Genomic DNA, 18,941 nt, shown 5'->3' on the forward strand with positions numbered 1-18,941 from the left:
AATCTTAAGTCCTAAGAAAAATCGTTTTTTAATTCTGCTGCTCTCCTGTATGGGAATTTAGAGCAACCTAAATCCCAGGACTTTTTTCTCTTTTTGATATAAGTAACAGCGAGTCGTTGTCCTTTATATCAAAAGGAGGAAAAAAGCCCGGATGAAGGTTGGATTCAGAGCATAATATGAATAGAACGTCGTTGTGTGGGCAAAAAGACTACCATCTTCGTCCCCAGGGTTTTTTGCCTATGTCAAAGCTGCTAGCCGCTTTTTTCACCGCCGGCCCCGTTGTTAAAAGACAAAAGCCCCTAGGGCTGAGGCTCAAAGTTAACCCGAGAAACAAGGGCTTTATCAAACGCACAGGCCTTGTTTCTCATACGGCTTTCTGCTCTGTGTTAAACAGTGGTCATATAAGACAAATTACCTTTAGATAATGTTTTTTAATGCGTTAGTTTCTATCTTTGAAAGCTTTTTTTGTTTATGAAGTAGAGAAATTGATTAGGAAGAAAAACCAAATTGCGAGAGAGAGAAGACTCAAACATTCAAATCAGGAGTTTTTTGTTGGCGCGTGTGCATTTCATAAAAAACTTAGAGATTTTGTGTGCACACGCTAACGAAAAAACTTATGCCCTATGGCGAAAGTCCAGTCAAACGGAAACGAACCTTAAATCACCTTAAAACTGTGAGGAAAATTATATTTTGGGTGATTGATATCTTTTAAGGTGTGGCTCTGGTGGACAGAAACAAGTTAATATTGCTCTTAGGGAAACGGCTTAAGTTCGGTTTGTTCTAAAATATATATAACCAATCTTGCATCAGTGCTTTCTTTGACTTTCTAATATGCGCTATTAGACATGCCATCTTGACTACGCTAAGAAGTTTACTGAGGGTTTTAGAAAGATTTCATTATCATAGAGTAACTACCTGATTAACTTTGAAAAAAAAAACTATAAAAATACGCTCTGTAATTTAATCAGCAAAGAAAACCGAACAACTAAAATTGAATATTTTTACAATGCACTTAGAAAGAAGCATTTTTCCGGCTTTGAAAGGTTCTTATTTAATAATTTATAAAAAACTCGCGACCTTCTTAAATTGAAGATAATTGCATAAAGAGGAAGAAGAATGTAGTGTATGTTTTCATGTTTAATTGAACGAGGAACTTTGTAGCTTTGTAACAACACGGGCTTTTGTGCTTCCCTGATAAAAAAAAGAAATTTGAGATTTTCTTATGCGGCCGCACGTAAGTATATCTTTTAATGTGAGAGAGTTGAATTTGAATTTTTGCATCGTGACAAAGAGCTGGGTTTCTTTGGTTCAGTACTGTCACAATTTGTAGCAAACTAACAAAGTTTTTACGCTAAAGCAGTCATTTTGCTAGTCCGACAATTTATTTCTCTATTACAACGCAATTTTTCGCGTTTGAAGTGGTATAACACAGACCAGCTGGATCCGCACTGGGAATATTATTATTCATCTTTATACTGAAATAGCCATATTCTGTCTGCCTTGCTGCGGGGAAAAAACTAACGACTAGTATAAACACTAACCGTTATCCCGTGGAAATCCATCCAGCCGTCGGAGCAAAATTGATAAAAATATATCGCATGTGTTATTTGTAACCGTAATATTAAGTGCATAGTTAACACGGCCCGCTTTTGGCGGACGTACAAAGTACTAATTAGAGAATCTGGATAAGTTTAATCATCTTAAGCATTTTAATACGCAAACGTTTTTGCTTATTTACTTTTTTTTCTAGCATCCGGGACATAATATAAAATAAATGGACAGTTAAACATCCAAGAGCAAATATATGTTCTGTTGAGATTTGAGACAGATGCACTATTTTTTATGTTTTTTTACACGGAAGCAAGTATGCACTCAACTCATTCTCGTCCCCAGAGCTCTTTGAAATTAAAACCTCGATGAGCTACTTGCGAGTTTATCTCCAAGAGCTCTGGGGTCGAGAATGCACTCAACTGCCAATGCTCGTTGGACTTAGGTCTCAGGTTTTTTACTCAGATTCAAAATGCTACATACAATTTATTTAAAAAGTCGCATTTACCAAAACCTCGGTAAACACTTATCAAACGTTTGTGTTTAAGCGAGGTAAAAAATCTATTGCCTCGTTAATTTTAGTCTTTTTGTAAAGGAATTACACTCCGCATTTGTGTGGATCACGATTCGTTAGATAACACACTCCCTAATGAGACTAATTTTTGCTAAAGTCAATTCTCCAGTCTCGGACCTTGTTTTATAATTCAAGCGGACATTGAAAAAAAAACTGTAACTAATGCATTTTTGAAGTTGTCTACCTAGCCTACGAATCTGTCAGGATAGAGCTTATGTAGCCTACCTGCTTAAGGCCATTTGTCAGGTAATGTTGTTTAGCAATTTTGAGAAATGTCCAATTCCTTATCTACTCTATTTTTCCTGCATCTCTGATATTCTCGCCTCCCCAGTCTTTTTAAAAAATTTGAAAAAAAATTCGTTGTAAATTGATGTAAATATGTTCCATATCACACTGATAGCTAATAACATATTTACATTACCACCTGCTTTGATAAACCAATAAATACAGCATCTCATTGATGTCATATGTATGATGTCATGCATAATTAGCACAACTTCTACGTCAAAATTTCAAGAGGCGTTTAAGAGTTTTCAAGAAAATAAAAAGATTCGTAGACAATTTTTTCAGGCTCTTTTTGATCAAATCTTGACTTGTTTCTTCGCGGCAGGCAAGCCTTATATTTTCCACCGTTATATGTTATCTCTCTTGATTGCCAACCAGGTCACGTTTTTAAAAATGAAAATTCCACATATGTATAATAGCGTTTATATCGTTGTCTCTGATAAAAAACTCTTTTATTATGAAACACGGATCCAAACACAAGTAATCAATAAATAAGTAAAATAAAGTTGTGCAAAAAATATTTTAATAGAAAAATATTGAAAATGTCGGACAAATTCTTTTATTTGTTTTTTACACGACGCAGAGGGGTGCTGATGAGTGCATACGTGCTTCCATATAAAACCAAAAAAAATAAATTTAATAAACACACCGAATTTTTTTATAGTTGCCCAGTGTCTCTTGTTAAACATTTCAATAAAATTTGAGATTTAGAAAAACTCTATTCAATTTTAACTTCGTAAGATTTTTTAATTACCTTTAGGATTTTGTTTGTTGTGTTATAGTCCACACCTTACAACATACATGCACGAAGTCACGGTAATATTTTTAAAATATGCTTTACATTCAATAAAATAGGTTAGTTTTTTCTGTTTTTTTCTTTACTATCATTCTGTTCACTTTTTGGATAGATGATGTGTTGGAACAATTTCTGTTTCAGATGGCTTAGCGTCAAGTGTCAATCCGAAAAGTGGAACGGTACGATCTGAAAGTAAAACAGTAGGATCTGCAAAAATGGACCAAATTATTTTGTTCTAATGTCCGAAGTGAATGTGATTTCACTTCGGGAAAGTCACTCTGCAAATTATTGACGATAAAATTACCATGTTTTCTTTATATGTTCAGCCTTTTATTAAAGGTCATTTTTTTGACAATGCGTTAAAAAACTGGCCTGTTATAGCTATGAGGATTTTGCTATGAATATTTAACCCTATTAAACAGAATATTGCCTACCCCATATTTTCTGTAATTTTCTGTAATTCCTAATAAGCCGATACAAGTCACAAAATACTGCACCCATAATGCAAATTTAAATGTACTAGTTGGTAGCCTGTGGAAAAATCGATGGGTTTGCCGTTCTTTTTATAGCGCATTTCGTGCGTCTCGCTACTTGCGGTACCATTTTGCGTGAAAGACAGACAGACGGGTATTATAATATAGACTAGTCGTTAACCTGTTGAAAAATCCACGTTGTGACGTTTCACAAAACCTATTTGCTAACTGTGAGCTTAAGCTTAAGTCCTTTGACACAAATATAAACAACACTACACAGCTTGCCAATACCTTCTTTCTCTGATACACACATATATATATATTTTTACATTGATTTCCCGGTTACTCCCTTAGGCTTTAATACGTTCATATATAAACATTGCCTAGTAGTCTACTTGTCCGTTTTCATTTAGCTTTAAATATCTGGCTATGTACAACTTCAATGACAGGTTTTGATTTTCTCATATTATTTTAACCAGGTGGCCACACCAATTGACGTCCTCCTAAGACATGTAAATGAATATGGAATACTTCCTGGCCACCATTCGAACCATCATTAACAACAATACGATATCCATCATCAAGTTTCAAATCTTTTGCTACTTTTGCTGCGGTCAACATGAGATGACCAAGAAGTTCTTTGTCACTATTTTCAGCTTTACTTATCGCAGAAATTGGTTTCTTTGGTATAACAAGAAAGTGAACAGGTGCCTGAGGATTTATATCTTTAAACGCTAAGCATAAATCATCCTCGTGTACGATATCTGCTGGAATTTCTCTCCTAATTATTTTACCAAAAATTGTATCTCCTCCTACTTTATCAGCCATCTTGGCAAACAGCGTGTGACAACCAACACGAATTGCTTGAGATCCGATATTGTGTCGTACCCGAATCGGGATGTGTTGTTCTCTCCCCCCCTCCCCCCCCCCCCCCCCCCCCTTCGCCATTGCAATCTTCTTTATCCGTTTTCGATAAAATATGTTTTCCTTGAAAAAAGTAAAAAATATTAATTATTTTAATAAGTTAAAAAATATAACAAATATAATTTTGTTTTTTCGTAAGATAAGGGGACATTCAGGACTACAAATACCTGTATGATTTGCTTTGTTCTTCTGGGACAAGGTTGAAGACAGCTACATGATCAAACATTGCTAACAAGGTTGATAGTTTCCTGACCTTTGGGCGGTCAGAACAAAGTCGGTAAAAATATATCGCATTTGTTATTTTATGCATATACTAATGCTTCTTGTTTCTGTGGCACGACTATTATCCCGCGCGCACACACAAACAGAGGAGGGGTATTTATACAGCAGACATACGCGAAATTTAGCTTAGCAAAAATTTATTCTCTTAAGGTGAAGAATGCAACAACCTCGTCCCCAGGATTTTCCCTTTTTCTTGAGAGGTTGAGAGTGTGCGACAGCGTAATATTAATATGAAAAAGTATGATAAATAAGATGATGTTAACATTGTTTCTAGGATAGCAGGAAGACTTTGGAGAGCAAATAAAAACATGTCTATATCTCCATACTCATGTACAATTAAAAATTCTTTACGCCGCGTGCAGTCATTTACTAGCATTTACTACTACGACAATTACTAAGTAATACCTCATCGAAAATGAACTTCAAACTCGGGTCTCTTTTATGTGAAATAATTTTTACAATTCAAAGGGTTTAGGTTTAAACGACTTGACAAACTATCATGGTATGGCTTTATCTCACAGCGTTTGCAGTGTATCATAGCAAGCTCTCACAATATAACATATTGATTTTTTGCAAGTGGGAACAATAATCTCATGGAACGTCCATTTATATTGAGAGAGCTGTATTTAAATGTTTTATAGTCCATACGGTTTTAAAAATATCTGATATGAGTAAGGATATATGACGAATCAGTTGAGATCGGACATTTGGTAGACAGCATAGGCGATCAGACAAGTGAGAGATTAAAATCCTGGTTTGGTTTCGGAGACGACACTGCATTTTCTCATAGGAATTTTAAATGATTCTTTTGTATATTTCCAGGACTCTTTCCTGTAGTTCTTTCTCGAATTCCGATACAAATTTCATTCCTTACACATTAGAGTTATCACAGCAATAAAGACGATACGTAAGGATATGGAGTACCATCTACTTTGTCTTTTTTTTAGAACATAAAATGAGAATTTTGAAAGAAATAGTTATTTTTGTTACATTGCTGACCTTACCACAAACGTTAGGTGAGTTCAATTTTCACCTTTATTACCAACCTCATTTCTAGGGCTTTTCCACGTCTATAATATTCTGGCGGGCCGGCTGTGTTATTCCCGTCAAAATTTCAAGCGAGTCAACGTATTGAAATGCACAAAGCCGCCATATCACCAGGAATATGCAATTACATGTGCCCGGGTAACTTGTTTAGATGACTTAGTCGCTTTACCAAGTTGAGCCAATCTTGGTGCGACGGTAACATGCGCACAAGTTTATAAATGTAAATGTTGTTTTCTAAGAAAAATTCATGGCCTTTCACAAAAATTCATTTATTATGCATTGATAAAAAAAATTCGCACTAGCCCACTACTAGCTAAAAGTGGATCATACGCGAGTCAACCCTAGTCATTTCACCCCTCATTTCACCCCAATTACTACATAATATGAAAATATAAATTTTTTTTTTCTTTTAGCTGTTATGCGAAATGCGGAGCAGGATTTGATTGACTATCTGTTTACAAATTACAGTAAACAAGCGCGACCAGTAATATTGCCTTCAATTTCAGTGAATGCAACATTTGGTATTGAGCTTGTGCAACTTATCAAAGTGGTACGTTTCTTACTTAGAAGGGGTAGATTTCTTTGTTGGGAATGGTGTGTTTCTTTAATGAGAATAGTTTAATTCTTTATCGAATAGTGAGATCTTTAAAATGGCAGAAATGGCCATACTAATTGTAAACTTTTATTTTTTTCAGGATGATAGAAATCAATTTGTAACAACAAAAATGTGGGTTCGCCAGGTAATATTTTTACTGGGAAATTTGTACAACATCCATTCTGATCTAATAAAACGCCAACACAACACTTCTTTGATTTGCGATCTGTGAACTTTCGTAAAAAATACAAAAACTGTGATAATTTGTCAGAAATAATATCAAAGTTATGAAAATAAAATTTTTCTGAAAAAAATAAATTGTATGAGAAAAAGGATGATGAATCTTATTCTCGTCCCAAGAGCTCTTTGAGATTAAAACCTGAGATTTCTCTCAAAGAGTTCTGAGGTCGAGAATGAATGAATCTTTTTTTTGAGCAGATTTATACCATCGATCACGTCTGTACAGTGTATTAAATTCCATTTTCTCTTTATTCTTTTTTCCTTTTCTCCTTTCATAAGTAATTATAACATTTTTTCACAGATTATCCAATAGAGATATAATATGATTATCCGTATATAATTCTCCTACGTCGTTTTTATCCACTCTTTGTTTTTTGTTTTTTTTTTCGCGTTTTTATGGTCTAGTGTGAATGTCTATCAGAGGAGAAATTCTAATTATTAGTTCCGTCCTTTCTTTCTTTGTAGAAATGGACAAACATGTTGTTGAAGTGGGACCCAAAAAAGTTTGATAATCTAAAGACTGTTCAAGTTGAAGGACACTTAGTATGGTCGCCCGACATTGTTCTTTATAACAAGTAAGTCCATTCAGCGGCAACTGATCAACCTTGTTCCCAGGGTCTTGCGGCCCCCGGACCGTTACTACCGAGTGTCCAACGACAACAATTTTCGCTGCTGTCAACTTCATCAACAAGGGAAAATGCCCTGGGAACGAGGTTGGAAACTGATAGATCTAGTGTAAGACACAACCGAAAATGAAGAGTTTTTGGGGGTATCTTTTATGATGAAAAAAATGCTATTTTTTTGTAATAACCTTGGAAAAAAGAATATTCTTTTCTCCTGGTAATAACTGAATAATATTTGATTTTAAAACTTCATTTAAAGCAGGTGAGATTAAAAAATGTCCAATGACGAATTTTTGTATGGTATCAGGAATTATGATACAAAATAGGAATTTCTAATACTATATAAACGCTTCTACAATTCCCTGCCGGTTATTCTGTGGGTTGAGAAATCCTTAGCAACAACTACAATATCAAAATCCGTACTCCCCACCATAAAGCTCCTTAGTTACCAGGCGACTGACGTAATGTCACAGCCAGAAGTTTATGTTTTGAATGAAATTTTCAGATCTACGATATACGTGATTTGTATGAATAACTTCCTTGTCAGTATTTTTTTTAATTAAATCAGTGACCATTATCCTTAACATTACGGAATTAGTTGCTAAAAATAAAGAGACTGGTGACTAATGTTTCTTGATTCGAAAGGGAAAAAGATAATCTTAACACGAAAGTTTGTACTAGCCACCCTAGGTTTTCGCCTTTTCGCCGTCTTCTCTCATATTAAAAAAAGGCAAAACACCCGGGGACGAGTGTGTACTTGCTGCATTTTATATACAGTGAACAAACTTTATTTATGATGGAAGGATTGCATGGATTTCACCACCAATTCACTTTTTTCTGTACAACTACAACACTCCTAGCAGTAGCGTCAAAATTTGGTAACTCTTTAATTACAAATCTTTCCAAATCGTATTGTAAAAGTTGCAATAAATGGTGGCATTATATAAGCTGCGATACTCATAACACCTAAGCACGCCTCGGAATTGTCTCGGAATAGTATACGAGCCAAGGTCAGCTGTTAAATAGCACCAAAATTTTAAGATTATAAAAAGGTATCTGTACTTAACAAACATTATTCAATTTAATTCACTTCAGTTTTTTTACAGTCGAACGTGTTGCACAACTAAATCAGCTTTGTGGCACAGCTCGGTGCCGTACATTAAGATATGTGTTTTTCAAGTTGCGTCGAGTCAAACATCTTCGTCCCCAGGGTCTCTTGGTCCCTGAGTTGTTTTGTCCCGCAGAACTTAGTGGAGATTTTTGCCTGAATGTGATCCAAGAGAAAACGGTCAGTGGATTGCACCAAGGTTCGCGGTCAGTAAATTACGCCTAATGGTCTTTGACACACCACTAAAATTCACCAATGTAGTCCAAGTGAAAACCCAGATTACTTTAGCTCTTTTATTATATACTCATTTTTTTGTTTTCGCTTCTTAAGGTTACCATTACAAGACCAATTATTACAAATGGCATTGCACTTGTCTAACTGTTCTTACCAACCTTGTCCCCAGCGCATCATGTATCTTTTTTTCGGGACCTCACCGTCCCGGTATAAGAAAGAGACAACGGGCGCTGGGAAGGAGGTTGTGTTTTTATTATACGTCAACACTTTGTTTCAGCGCTGATGATTCATTTACTGGTGGTACGATCAAATATAAAACAAGAATCTCTTTACACAGTGATGGCACTCATGTTTGGTTAGCACCTGCTACTTTTACTAGCACGTGTGATATCGATATAAGGTAAGAAGACTTCCTCACCTAGATGTCTAGATGAATATCAACGTCATATACAATTTAAAAAAGGGCAGTAATTCGGTACCGGTAAATAGGACGATCGGAAATATATATGGCGTCAACAAAGTTATATTTCAAAATTGAATGACATAAAATGTAGCTCTTTTTCTTCGTTATTATTTACTTGTTATTCTTCTAGATACTTTCCTTTTGACAAGCAAGAATGTAAGATGAAGTTTGGTTCCTGGACCTTTGACAAAGGGGGCATTTCCTTATCAAAAGATATCAGGCCCCTGATCACTTCGCAATATGTGAATTCATCAGAATGGGATATTGTTGGGACAAAGAATGTTATCAATTCCGTCAAATATAAATGCTGTAAGGAACCCTTCATGGATGTTACGTTCACGTTGATATTGTTACGAAAACCACTTTACTATGTTTTTAACGTAATTACGCCATGTTTGGTTCTTGTTACGACAATTTTATTTGGATTTTTCCTACCACCTGAAAGTGGAGAACGAATTTCTCTCACTATCACAATTTTACTTGCAGTTGCTGTGTTTTTGCAGCTTGTTAGCGATGCATTACCTCGCAACTCCGATAACATTCCGGTACTTGCTATATTCTATATGGTTGTAATGGCCGAAAGCGCATTTTCGCTCGTTACGACATGCGTTGTTCTCATTATCCACTATAGAAGTGACGAAAAGGGAACAACTCCCATGCCAGAATGGGTGAAAGATTTATTTTTGAGAAAGTTGGCAAAGTATTTGGGGATACGCGTCACCTGTAATCTGGAAGACGGTCACTTTCAAGACGAAGTATTTCACTATGACAACAAGTTGAACAACATTAATGGCAGCTTAAACAAGTCCAATATGGAAAATGGCGAACACAAAAATCAAGATAATAACGGATTTTATTCAAATGAAGTTGAGAGAAGACAAAGCGTGGAATTGATGATGGCAGAACGAATGAAAATGCGAAATGGCGATGGCGACGAAACTGAAGAAAACACTTTGGACGGCATATTGAATGAGGTGAAAATGATTACGTCAACAATACGTCACAAACAACAACGGGAAGACACGCAGGAACAATGGCGTATTCTAGCGAAAGTTCTAGATCGAATCTTTTTCTGGCTGTTTTTGCTGACAGTGTTTTTATCAGCAATTTGTATTCTCGTCCCAGTCTACAGAATTAACCATTAAATGGCGGGAAAATACACTTGAACGTCTTAAGCGTTGAAGCTTGAAGAAAAATTTAACAGGTTAGCAAAAAATCTTAGTCGCCCACGTAAAAGAAGACTTTGTTAGTCATTTTCAATTCTAATTGAAGAACGAAATGTTACATTATTTTTTGTATAATCACAGCATATATGGTAATTATTATTATTTATTTGTTTTACGTTGTAAAGTAGCGACCACACAACAATATTTTCTTGTTAGTACTTATAAATTATTCTTCTATGTTTTGTTCACTCTCAATAAAGTTAATGCATCGGGCGAGTATGGTTCCAACATAAAACTGTAAAATTATTTTTATTTGAAAAAAGATAACCGCATTCAAACGTTTTTACAATTCTTTTCCACTGCCTGCTTACGTTTACACATAACGTCAATTCTCTAATAAGAAGTCAGCCTCTATCTACAGTCCCCCTCTAAAATTTTGAAAAATTTAATAAAGGCTTGACCTTTTATAAAAATTATCCCATATGAGATTCCAGATTGGAAAAAATTGCAAAAATTACCTGTGTGTGTGTGGAACACTGCGTCTCAACATGTATCACAGAAATAAAATTGTCAAGCATTTACCGAAATCGCAAGATCGGTTTTCATTGACTTAAAAAGTCGCAGTTACCAATTTAATGTAAACGCATGTTGCAGAACAGAGTGACACAAGAGATGTTGGACAACAAATGTTGATTTTTACGGAAACCGACCTTTGGTGTCGAAAAATGAACTATAATGTGATTGGGCACTTCGAAAGAATGTTCCTCATTTTATCTCTTTGGTTCGATGGTTGATTGTTTTATAATTTCAGTGGCCACTGGCTTTTTGCAGTTCAACTTTTGCTAGAAACGTGACAGCCAGTTATCCAAATATAAACTTACGCCTCTTTAATGTATTGGTAGTTAGCTACTTGCTTTTTTCTGTAGTATCATACGGTTGAAACAGGCAAAGCTGCGAAAGGTAGGTTAAGCTAGCTAGCTAACTGGTTATAAAAATTATAAAATTCTTACCTGATGAGCCTCTGTGATCAAAATTCATGATTTTAAACAATTAGCTTCAACTTTGGTTTACTGGGCTCCATTGCATCAGGCAAGCTAGAGTGCCTTTAAAATGGCTACATAATCAAATTTTTAGGATTAAAAGAGATATAGATGATCTTATATTTATTTTATATTGTGAGAAAATGTGTGTACAAAGAAAAAGTGACCGTTCTAAAACAACTGCTTTTAAGTGCAATTAAACAAACCATTATTTGGTTCTTATATTCTGTGACCCCAGCCTTCACGCCCTTTAACTAGGTTTTTATAAAAACAAGTATTCTGATAAACAAACGATAAAGTTACCAATGTTTTAAAAAAATTCTGTTTTAACCCTATTCGGTCCGGGGTTTTTCGAACATACTATGACCGGGGGGCGGATTCCGCCCCCCCCCCTTAATAACTTTTCATAGGATTGTTCAAATTGAATCAAACTTGGCACACTTATAGTACGTCATAAAAGGAACAGAATGGCGGCAATAAATTTTTGCTTACGTTAGCACATTTCCTGTGACGTCATCAGAAGCTTGAAAATTGTTAAAAATACCACTATCTGCTTAAAATATAATTACTTTTGTTCTAGAGCGAATTTTTACATTCTGTTTAAAGTTTCTGAAAGCTAAATAAATTTTTTTTAACATATCTTCCGGTTTTTATGGATCAAATAAAAAATTGCCAAAAATTGCCCGAAAATCCGTTTTTTTCCGATTTTCGGGGAAAATCCGACAAAATCGGGAAATCGGATTAGTCACGTGTCAAAATTATTTAAAATGATTCTTCTTGATGAAACAAAGTTGTGTTGCAAGTTTCAAGTTCTGAGGATAATCCTAACAGGAGTTATTATATTTTCCCTATTATAAGGATTTCATAGAGATTTTAGGGGTAGTTTCGAGTAATGGCCAATATCAAAGCCTCTGAAAGGTATGGCACCTAAAAATTTGGCATGCAGGTGTCTAATAGATAAATGTTTAAACTCAGTAAGTATCATAGCGATATAAGAAAGCAATCAGGAGTTATTAAAAAAAACCGTCAGAGGGGCGGAATCCGAATAGGGTTAAAAGACCATTCTGGCCAATAAAACCACCCTGTGATCGCCAAAGAAACGCTCTGTTTACTAAGAAAGGTTTTGTCCCGATGTGGTTTTAAAGTTCTATCCCCCGTGCAGTCGCAAAATCTTTTATTTCAAAAACTTAATTTTCTATTTGTTAAAAAATCAAAAACTGCACGCTTGTTGTTTTATATAAGCTTACTTCACACGGCGAAAATATACAAGTGTTTTACGCTGCCCAAAACCGTTGGGTTGATGACGTCATTAAACACTTTTCTAAACTTAATTTTTTATTTTATTTCTTATCGAGATGACACTATCCTCACTCTTTACCCCAATCCCCGCTGAAATGAGCTGAATCAGGTTTTTTTGACCAAGTTGTTAATTAAGGTCTGGGCAACTCTGGCGCTAAGGTTCATGTCTGCTGAATAACAACTTTAGAAATTACAAAGGAGGTGGAGGGAGGGATGTTTTAGGCCCATTTCTTTAGAGCGAACGGAATAAGTAGCACGTTTCTAAAAACGTGTTTTGCTCTTTCAAACCGTGGCTGACATCATACAAATTCTTAGAATTTAGACACAGTGGAACCTCTCAAAAGCAGTCATCCTTTATTATTCTAATCCTGTTCCTACTAGGGGGAGTGGTTGTGACTTCATAGGCTTGTTCTTCGGCTGTAAATTTTGATTGGATTAATCAAACTCCCCAATAGTTCTAAGGAGTCCCAAAAAGCCTACCATCTTGGATAAAATTCATTAAACAACGGTAGTTTTCTCGTCATTTTTTGAACGTGGTCAAAAAGGTCAAATTGTCGATAGGCTGGAAATTCTCTTCCTTGGGGAACGTCAGGTGGATAGTATTAAAAATTTGCTATAGACAATCACCATAGCGCTCCCGCACAACTAAATAAACCACGTCAGAGTAAAAGTCTTGAACTTCTAGGAGAATGGTCATGCTAACATCAGCAACAATTAGCAATTAAAGAGTATGAAATTAGCAGAATAACCTAGAATCTTAAATAGCAATACCTACGTCTACGTCCAATTCCTAAACCTTCACTGTGACAATGAGGTGACAGTACCCTATAACACTATATGTTCAAGTTCAACCTACGAATGGGATGGTATACATAATATAGTGATGTTTTAGAGTAGAAAGGTGAAAACAAGCGAATACATTTTCTCATGCTAAAAAAAAAGGCAAGAGACTATATGCACGCCTGTTATTGCAAGAGTATGCCAACAATTTTTGTCACAATTAGTAAAATACTCATATTATGTTATTAATACAAAAGAGTAAACAAGCAAACAAACAAGGTGGTATTTTGTTTATTAATCGAGACAATATTGACTAACAGCGATATATACAATAAAAACTTTTGATGACAACACAACTTTCGTTTTTTAAAGGGTGTTTTGATGCTTTTGGCATTTCAGATTATGTATAAAACGCATCCAGATTAGTGGATGTACAGTAATGTAATTCTTCTATTATTCTTGACAATGAAAAACTGTAATTTAGCTTCCTTAGGAAACAATAAGTGGGAAACCCCATTTCAGCATCCACCAGAGTTTCTATGGTGACACAAATTTATCAAGCTTGAGGCAACGTAATGTTTTTCTTCAAGCAAACTTTCAATTGGTTCGCACGATCTCTCACGTGACAACTTTTTTCGCCATTTTGTTCTCCTGTTCTGAAACCAAACTTTGACTTGATTTTCTGACATTCTTAAAGCTTTTGCTAATCGCCCGCGTTCTGGACCAGCGAGGTATTTTGTTTTTTCGAACGTTTTTTCCAAATGAAAAATCTGATGACCGTTAAATGTCGGGCGGCTTGACTTTGGCGTTGGCGGCGTTGCTGAAAACAGAAAATCTTTAGGTTATAAAAGGTTATCGAGACAATTAGAAAGATGAGTCTGATTCTTAGTTAACGCCTCAATACCGTTTTTTGTTAAAAGAAAGGACAAACAATCAGAATACAGTAGATTAGCAAGTGAATTTCCCAAGCGTTCATTTAATTTAAGGTTATCGAGACAATTAGAAAAATGAGTCTAATTCTTAGTGAACGCCTTAATAGCGTCTTGTGTTATAAAAGAAACGCCAAACAATTAGAATACACTAGATTCGCAAGTAAATTTCTTGGGTGTTAATTTAATTTTTGACATTTTATATGAGGCGCTAATGGAACGCGGGCGTTAAATAGATACTGCACGTTTATTACAAAACTAACACATTCAAATCTTATTTTTTGACACGAAGGAAACATTTTCGGTATTGATTGTATGAAAATAAATCTTATTCTCTACCTCCATTATTTCTTGTTGTCGTAAAAACTTCATCATCGTTATTATTGCTTCGACATTCCCCAATATCTTGATTTTCCAGCTTTGGCGATTCGGATTTGCGCCCGACACAAAATGCCGGCGTCGACGGTTTCGATGAGCAAGGTGAAATGAATTCATTGCAAGTGTAATAACCTTCAAATTTGTAATCTGTTGGCCTAACGGCGTCACTGAAAGTGTAGGATGTATCGCAAAGTTCGTTGTTTAAAGATTTTCTGTATTTTTCTACGTATAGCATTGCTGATGTCGGATAATCAATATAATTCTTAACGTGTTGAAACTCCGACAAACGACAAATATTCGGCGTTTTTGGTGAAAATGTGAAATATTTTGGTTGATAATAAGAAGGTTCGTATGCACGCCCTGTGCTTCTTTTTGGCGGTAAAAACGATTCTGTAAATCCATAAGGAATTTGACATTCGTTAAAAGAATCGTTAGGCGGCGATTTGTAACTATCAGCGACATCGTGACGACAGGACGTGTCCCTCCATGGGTAAATTTTATTTTCAAAAGAAACTTTGTATTCGTTGTTTTTAATAACCGTATCGGAAAATGTAAACTTTCTTTTTTTAAGCAAAACTTCGTGTTCGGGATGACTCCAAGCGCTTTCTCTTTTGGTCAGCCTTGTAGCAGTTTTATCTTTCAAGATATCGGCAATACCAAACGGCGTCGTTAGTTTAGTCGGCTTTACCAACATCGCGTCAAGTTACTTTAGTCTAAGTGTGTTACCTTTGAAAAAATAAAAAACTTTTATTAAAAGAGTTAAAATTAATTAATTAAGAATTAAAATTCGCGCATGCGCACACTAACCTATAGTGTTAATTGGAGAGTGCAAAAAAAATTTGGAAAGAAGTCATGTGATCTTAATTGACCAATGAAATGAGTTTTCTTAAAGAATATAACCTTAAAAAGGCATACCACGTCTCATATGCGTGAAACAAACTAAAAGCATATACCTCAAACCGTATGTCTTGTCACTACCGTGGTGGTGAATTATTTGACATAAATGGGAAAAGAACATTGTATTATTAACATTTAGCTTAACAACTTATTTTTATGTCTATCGTATTGAAATAAGTTAAATCAATAAGATGTGAAAATATAAATAAATAAATAAATAAAAAAGCTATGCGAAAGAAATATTATACGGACTTATAGAAACGCGTCTGGGCGGGAATTGTATCAGGGAAAGTTTCAGTTACGCAACTCAGCTAAACTATATAAATGTAAATATGAAATTAAACAGACAGAAATAATTAGAAATAAATAAAAACAAAATAAATATCATCACTAAATAGTTCCTTCTTTTAGGGAAATAAATATTTAAACATAGATATAAAAAAAAGTAAAATAAGACATGACAATCATATGAATTTAGGAACATTTAAATAACTTGATTTCGACTTGACTTTTATAAGATACTTAAAGTAAACAACACTCATTTTAAATGGACATTTATGATGGTAGCCAAGTAATGAGACCACCCTCTTTTTATATAAACTTTACACTCTTTTTTTTTTGTTTACAATTTTTCTGCTGTTACATCTTTAAGTACTTGAAAAAAAGGATGAGATTTCCTATAGCAGCTCGGCCCTTTTCCTGGCTACAGTTTATTAAACAAGTGGGAAGGATTTTTTTAACATAACAAAAAATTTCCTTCCACTTGACTGTTCTTGAAGTCTAACGCGACTTTTTTCAGCTGACCAAAAATGGTAGCTGTGAAAAGCGATGGGTAAATTTAAGTGGATTCTTCTGGGTGGGGGGGTATAACAACTAGTATTTTTAATTTAAGAAATGAGCTGAAGAGAAAATTATTACACACTGAAGACAAGAAATTTAAGAAAATTTAAACGGATGAAAAATCTAGGCAGACTAAATTTTGGGTGGGCATAGAATAAAGTAAAGAATTTGGTTTTATTGGTAATAAAATACCTTTTGATATTTCAAAGTACCTCCCTTTCCTATAATCGCCTGGAAGTTTGTAGGTGTGCTGGCGAGTGCCGCACTCCTATGGGACAGTACAGACTTCCAACAAATATCAGCAGACACAGAGGAACAACTAGGTTGAAACCAACGGATTTATTATCTTTATCCCGTTGTTAACAACCTTTTTGACTTTGACCGGAAGTAAGCGAGAAAGTAAAGGTACATGAAGGGAAGAAACTTCCTACTCGTGGAACATAAACATTATTACAGAAAAAAAATAATAATAACAAATGCGAAATAAAACGAAGCTATTTTGATTTATTTATTTTATATTCTACATTGAATTCCATTCTTTTGAATTCTAAACCTATATGAAAATACAGAAAAAATTTAATTTGTTGTCGGAGAAACTGCTCGTCACCCTGTGAAATTGGCAAGATATTAAGTTCACATTTTAGAACTCCATTTAAAATTTTTTTTTCCTGTGAGTAGAGTAGAAAATAAACAAAGAATTTTTGTGCTAATGTGTGCGCTGGACAATAGCAATAAAAAATTCTCATTAGCTGACGACAAAATTTATGTGTGAACCAAGTTATTTGGCACAGCCTTATTCGATAAATTCCTTTGAGTAAAGATGGAAAAGTGTTTTTAGAGTGTTTTAACTTCCCCTTTTTCTTTCCTATCAATTACTATGGAAGAGGTCTACGGTTGCACCTATGTATACATTTAAATTTCTTTACTATGTCAAGCAGCCAACCCATCCCAACCCTCACCCCTCCCTCTAAAAAAATGCGTAAACCTGTGATATAAACGCAATATTTTCTTGCTCATTCAAATTCATGACACTACTAATGGAAATAAGAAAGTTAAAACTGGTTAAATAAATAAACAAATAAGTCAATTATACCTAAAAAAGGGTCAAAAGGTTGAGTACATGTTTTTAAATTGATCGATGTCTGAGTTTTAAACGATTTGCGTGAGGTTTTTATAAAGGCTTCGAGTTGCCAAATTTGGTAAATGTTTACAGGAAAGATACTGTTACCATAGTTGAATTTATTTTAAAATTTGAGGGTCAAATCTAATAATGCAGCAAGAATTAGCCTGTTTTGATGGGGTTGTCACGTTGGTATTGAGTCATGTGGGAATTTCCATGGCCCACTCCTCTTACAAATAGCTGCCCATTATTGAATGCCAAAATTTATCCCTGTTACTTATCCTACATGTAGAATAATAAACTTAAACTATCGATAAACTCTGCGATCTGTAGTCCGTGCTTTGTTTTCACGGGAAAAGTGGTTAACGCTCATTTTTGCAAGGTCTTTACACGCCCTGAAGAATATTAAATAAAGCATGTTACGTAGGTCGAACGATCGGTTCCAACGAGATATTTTTACGTTCTAACTTAGGTAATTTTATTTTTGATGTTTGTGCTTAAAAGATACGCAAGCTTAATACACCCGCCTCGTGCTTTATGTAAGAGAAGTTTAAAAAGTCCTGCATACAGCCCTACATAAACCCTTACCTAAACGTAAACAGAACGGTCTGCTAATAGACGGACATATATTTTAATTGTTGGTCTAAAGCACTTACTTGCAAACGAAAACGTTTAGTCTCAACTGGCAGTTTCAAAATTGACAACGGGGATGAGGGCTGAGTCATAATTTTATCCAGAACATTATAAGATTTCACTTAAACCGCGCAAAAGTACACATTTGGTCAGGAAACCACTTTTAATACCCTATGGGTAGAGATGCTAATGCCGGATACCAAGTTTGTTTATAACATGTTTTAGCGGTTCGTTAGATTACAAACAAAATTTAATTAAATGCCACCGTTCCATGGAATTTTACATCCAGTACAGACTCCGGATTTGCTAATACAGAAGTTCCGGGGGCATATTTCCTCAAAACCTTTTTTGTTTAGGCGATTGAACAATATGGAACACGTGGAAACTCTTCAACTAAAAGTGGAATCTTGGTTTCGCTTGCGAACCTAGGGGACCCTGTCCCCCGGTCCGCAACCTTTTCTGTATTGATAAATACTTGTCGTTTTCAAGAAAGCAAAGCGTTGAACACTTTTGGAAATTAGACTCGCTTATTTAGAAAGTCACAAGACTCGCTTATTCAGACAGTCACAAGACTAGTATGTAGGCGTTGAAAATAGATAAAGAACTTTGAACTCGTGTAGGACTGTTACTTGGAAAATCATGTTACGGCTTGTTTATTTACAATTTC

The 18,941-nt window shown here is 35.0% G+C and overlaps 3 protein-coding genes across 3 annotated transcripts; 1 reads left to right on the forward strand and 2 right to left on the reverse strand.

Annotated features, from left to right (window-relative positions):
• Window positions 1-3,957: 3,957 nt before the first annotated feature.
• Window positions 3,958-4,542, reverse strand: LOC130649337 (adenosine 5'-monophosphoramidase HINT1-like). Its single transcript, XM_057455600.1, has one exon. The coding sequence runs from the start codon at window positions 4,502-4,504 to the stop codon at window positions 4,148-4,150; it is 357 nt and encodes a 118-aa protein (XP_057311583.1). The 5' UTR covers window positions 4,505-4,542; the 3' UTR covers window positions 3,958-4,147.
• A 1,025-nt stretch (window positions 4,543-5,567) lies between these two features.
• On the forward strand, window positions 5,568-10,653 carry LOC130649334 (neuronal acetylcholine receptor subunit alpha-2-like). The gene is made up of 6 exons (XM_057455596.1): window positions 5,568-5,898; window positions 6,343-6,479; window positions 6,625-6,669; window positions 7,230-7,339; window positions 9,007-9,129; window positions 9,323-10,653. The coding sequence occupies exons 1-6, from the start codon at window positions 5,838-5,840 to the stop codon at window positions 10,335-10,337; spliced, it is 1,491 nt and encodes a 496-aa protein (XP_057311579.1). The 5' UTR covers window positions 5,568-5,837; the 3' UTR covers window positions 10,338-10,653.
• Window positions 10,654-13,752: 3,099 nt separating this feature from the next.
• LOC130649336 (homeobox protein Hox-B4-like) lies at window positions 13,753-16,361 on the reverse strand. Its single transcript, XM_057455599.1, has 3 exons — window positions 15,738-16,361; window positions 14,746-15,510; window positions 13,753-14,297 (listed from the first exon to the last, which is right to left on the reverse strand). Exons 2-3 carry the CDS (start codon window positions 15,476-15,478, stop codon window positions 13,996-13,998), a joined length of 1,035 nt encoding a protein of 344 aa, XP_057311582.1. The 5' UTR covers window positions 15,479-15,510; window positions 15,738-16,361; the 3' UTR covers window positions 13,753-13,995.
• Window positions 16,362-18,941: the final 2,580 nt, after the last annotated feature.

Source organism: Hydractinia symbiolongicarpus, chromosome 7 (assembly GCF_029227915.1).
Source record: "Hydractinia symbiolongicarpus strain clone_291-10 chromosome 7, HSymV2.1, whole genome shotgun sequence".
Classification (NCBI taxonomy): domain Eukaryota; kingdom Metazoa; phylum Cnidaria; class Hydrozoa; order Anthoathecata; family Hydractiniidae; genus Hydractinia; species Hydractinia symbiolongicarpus.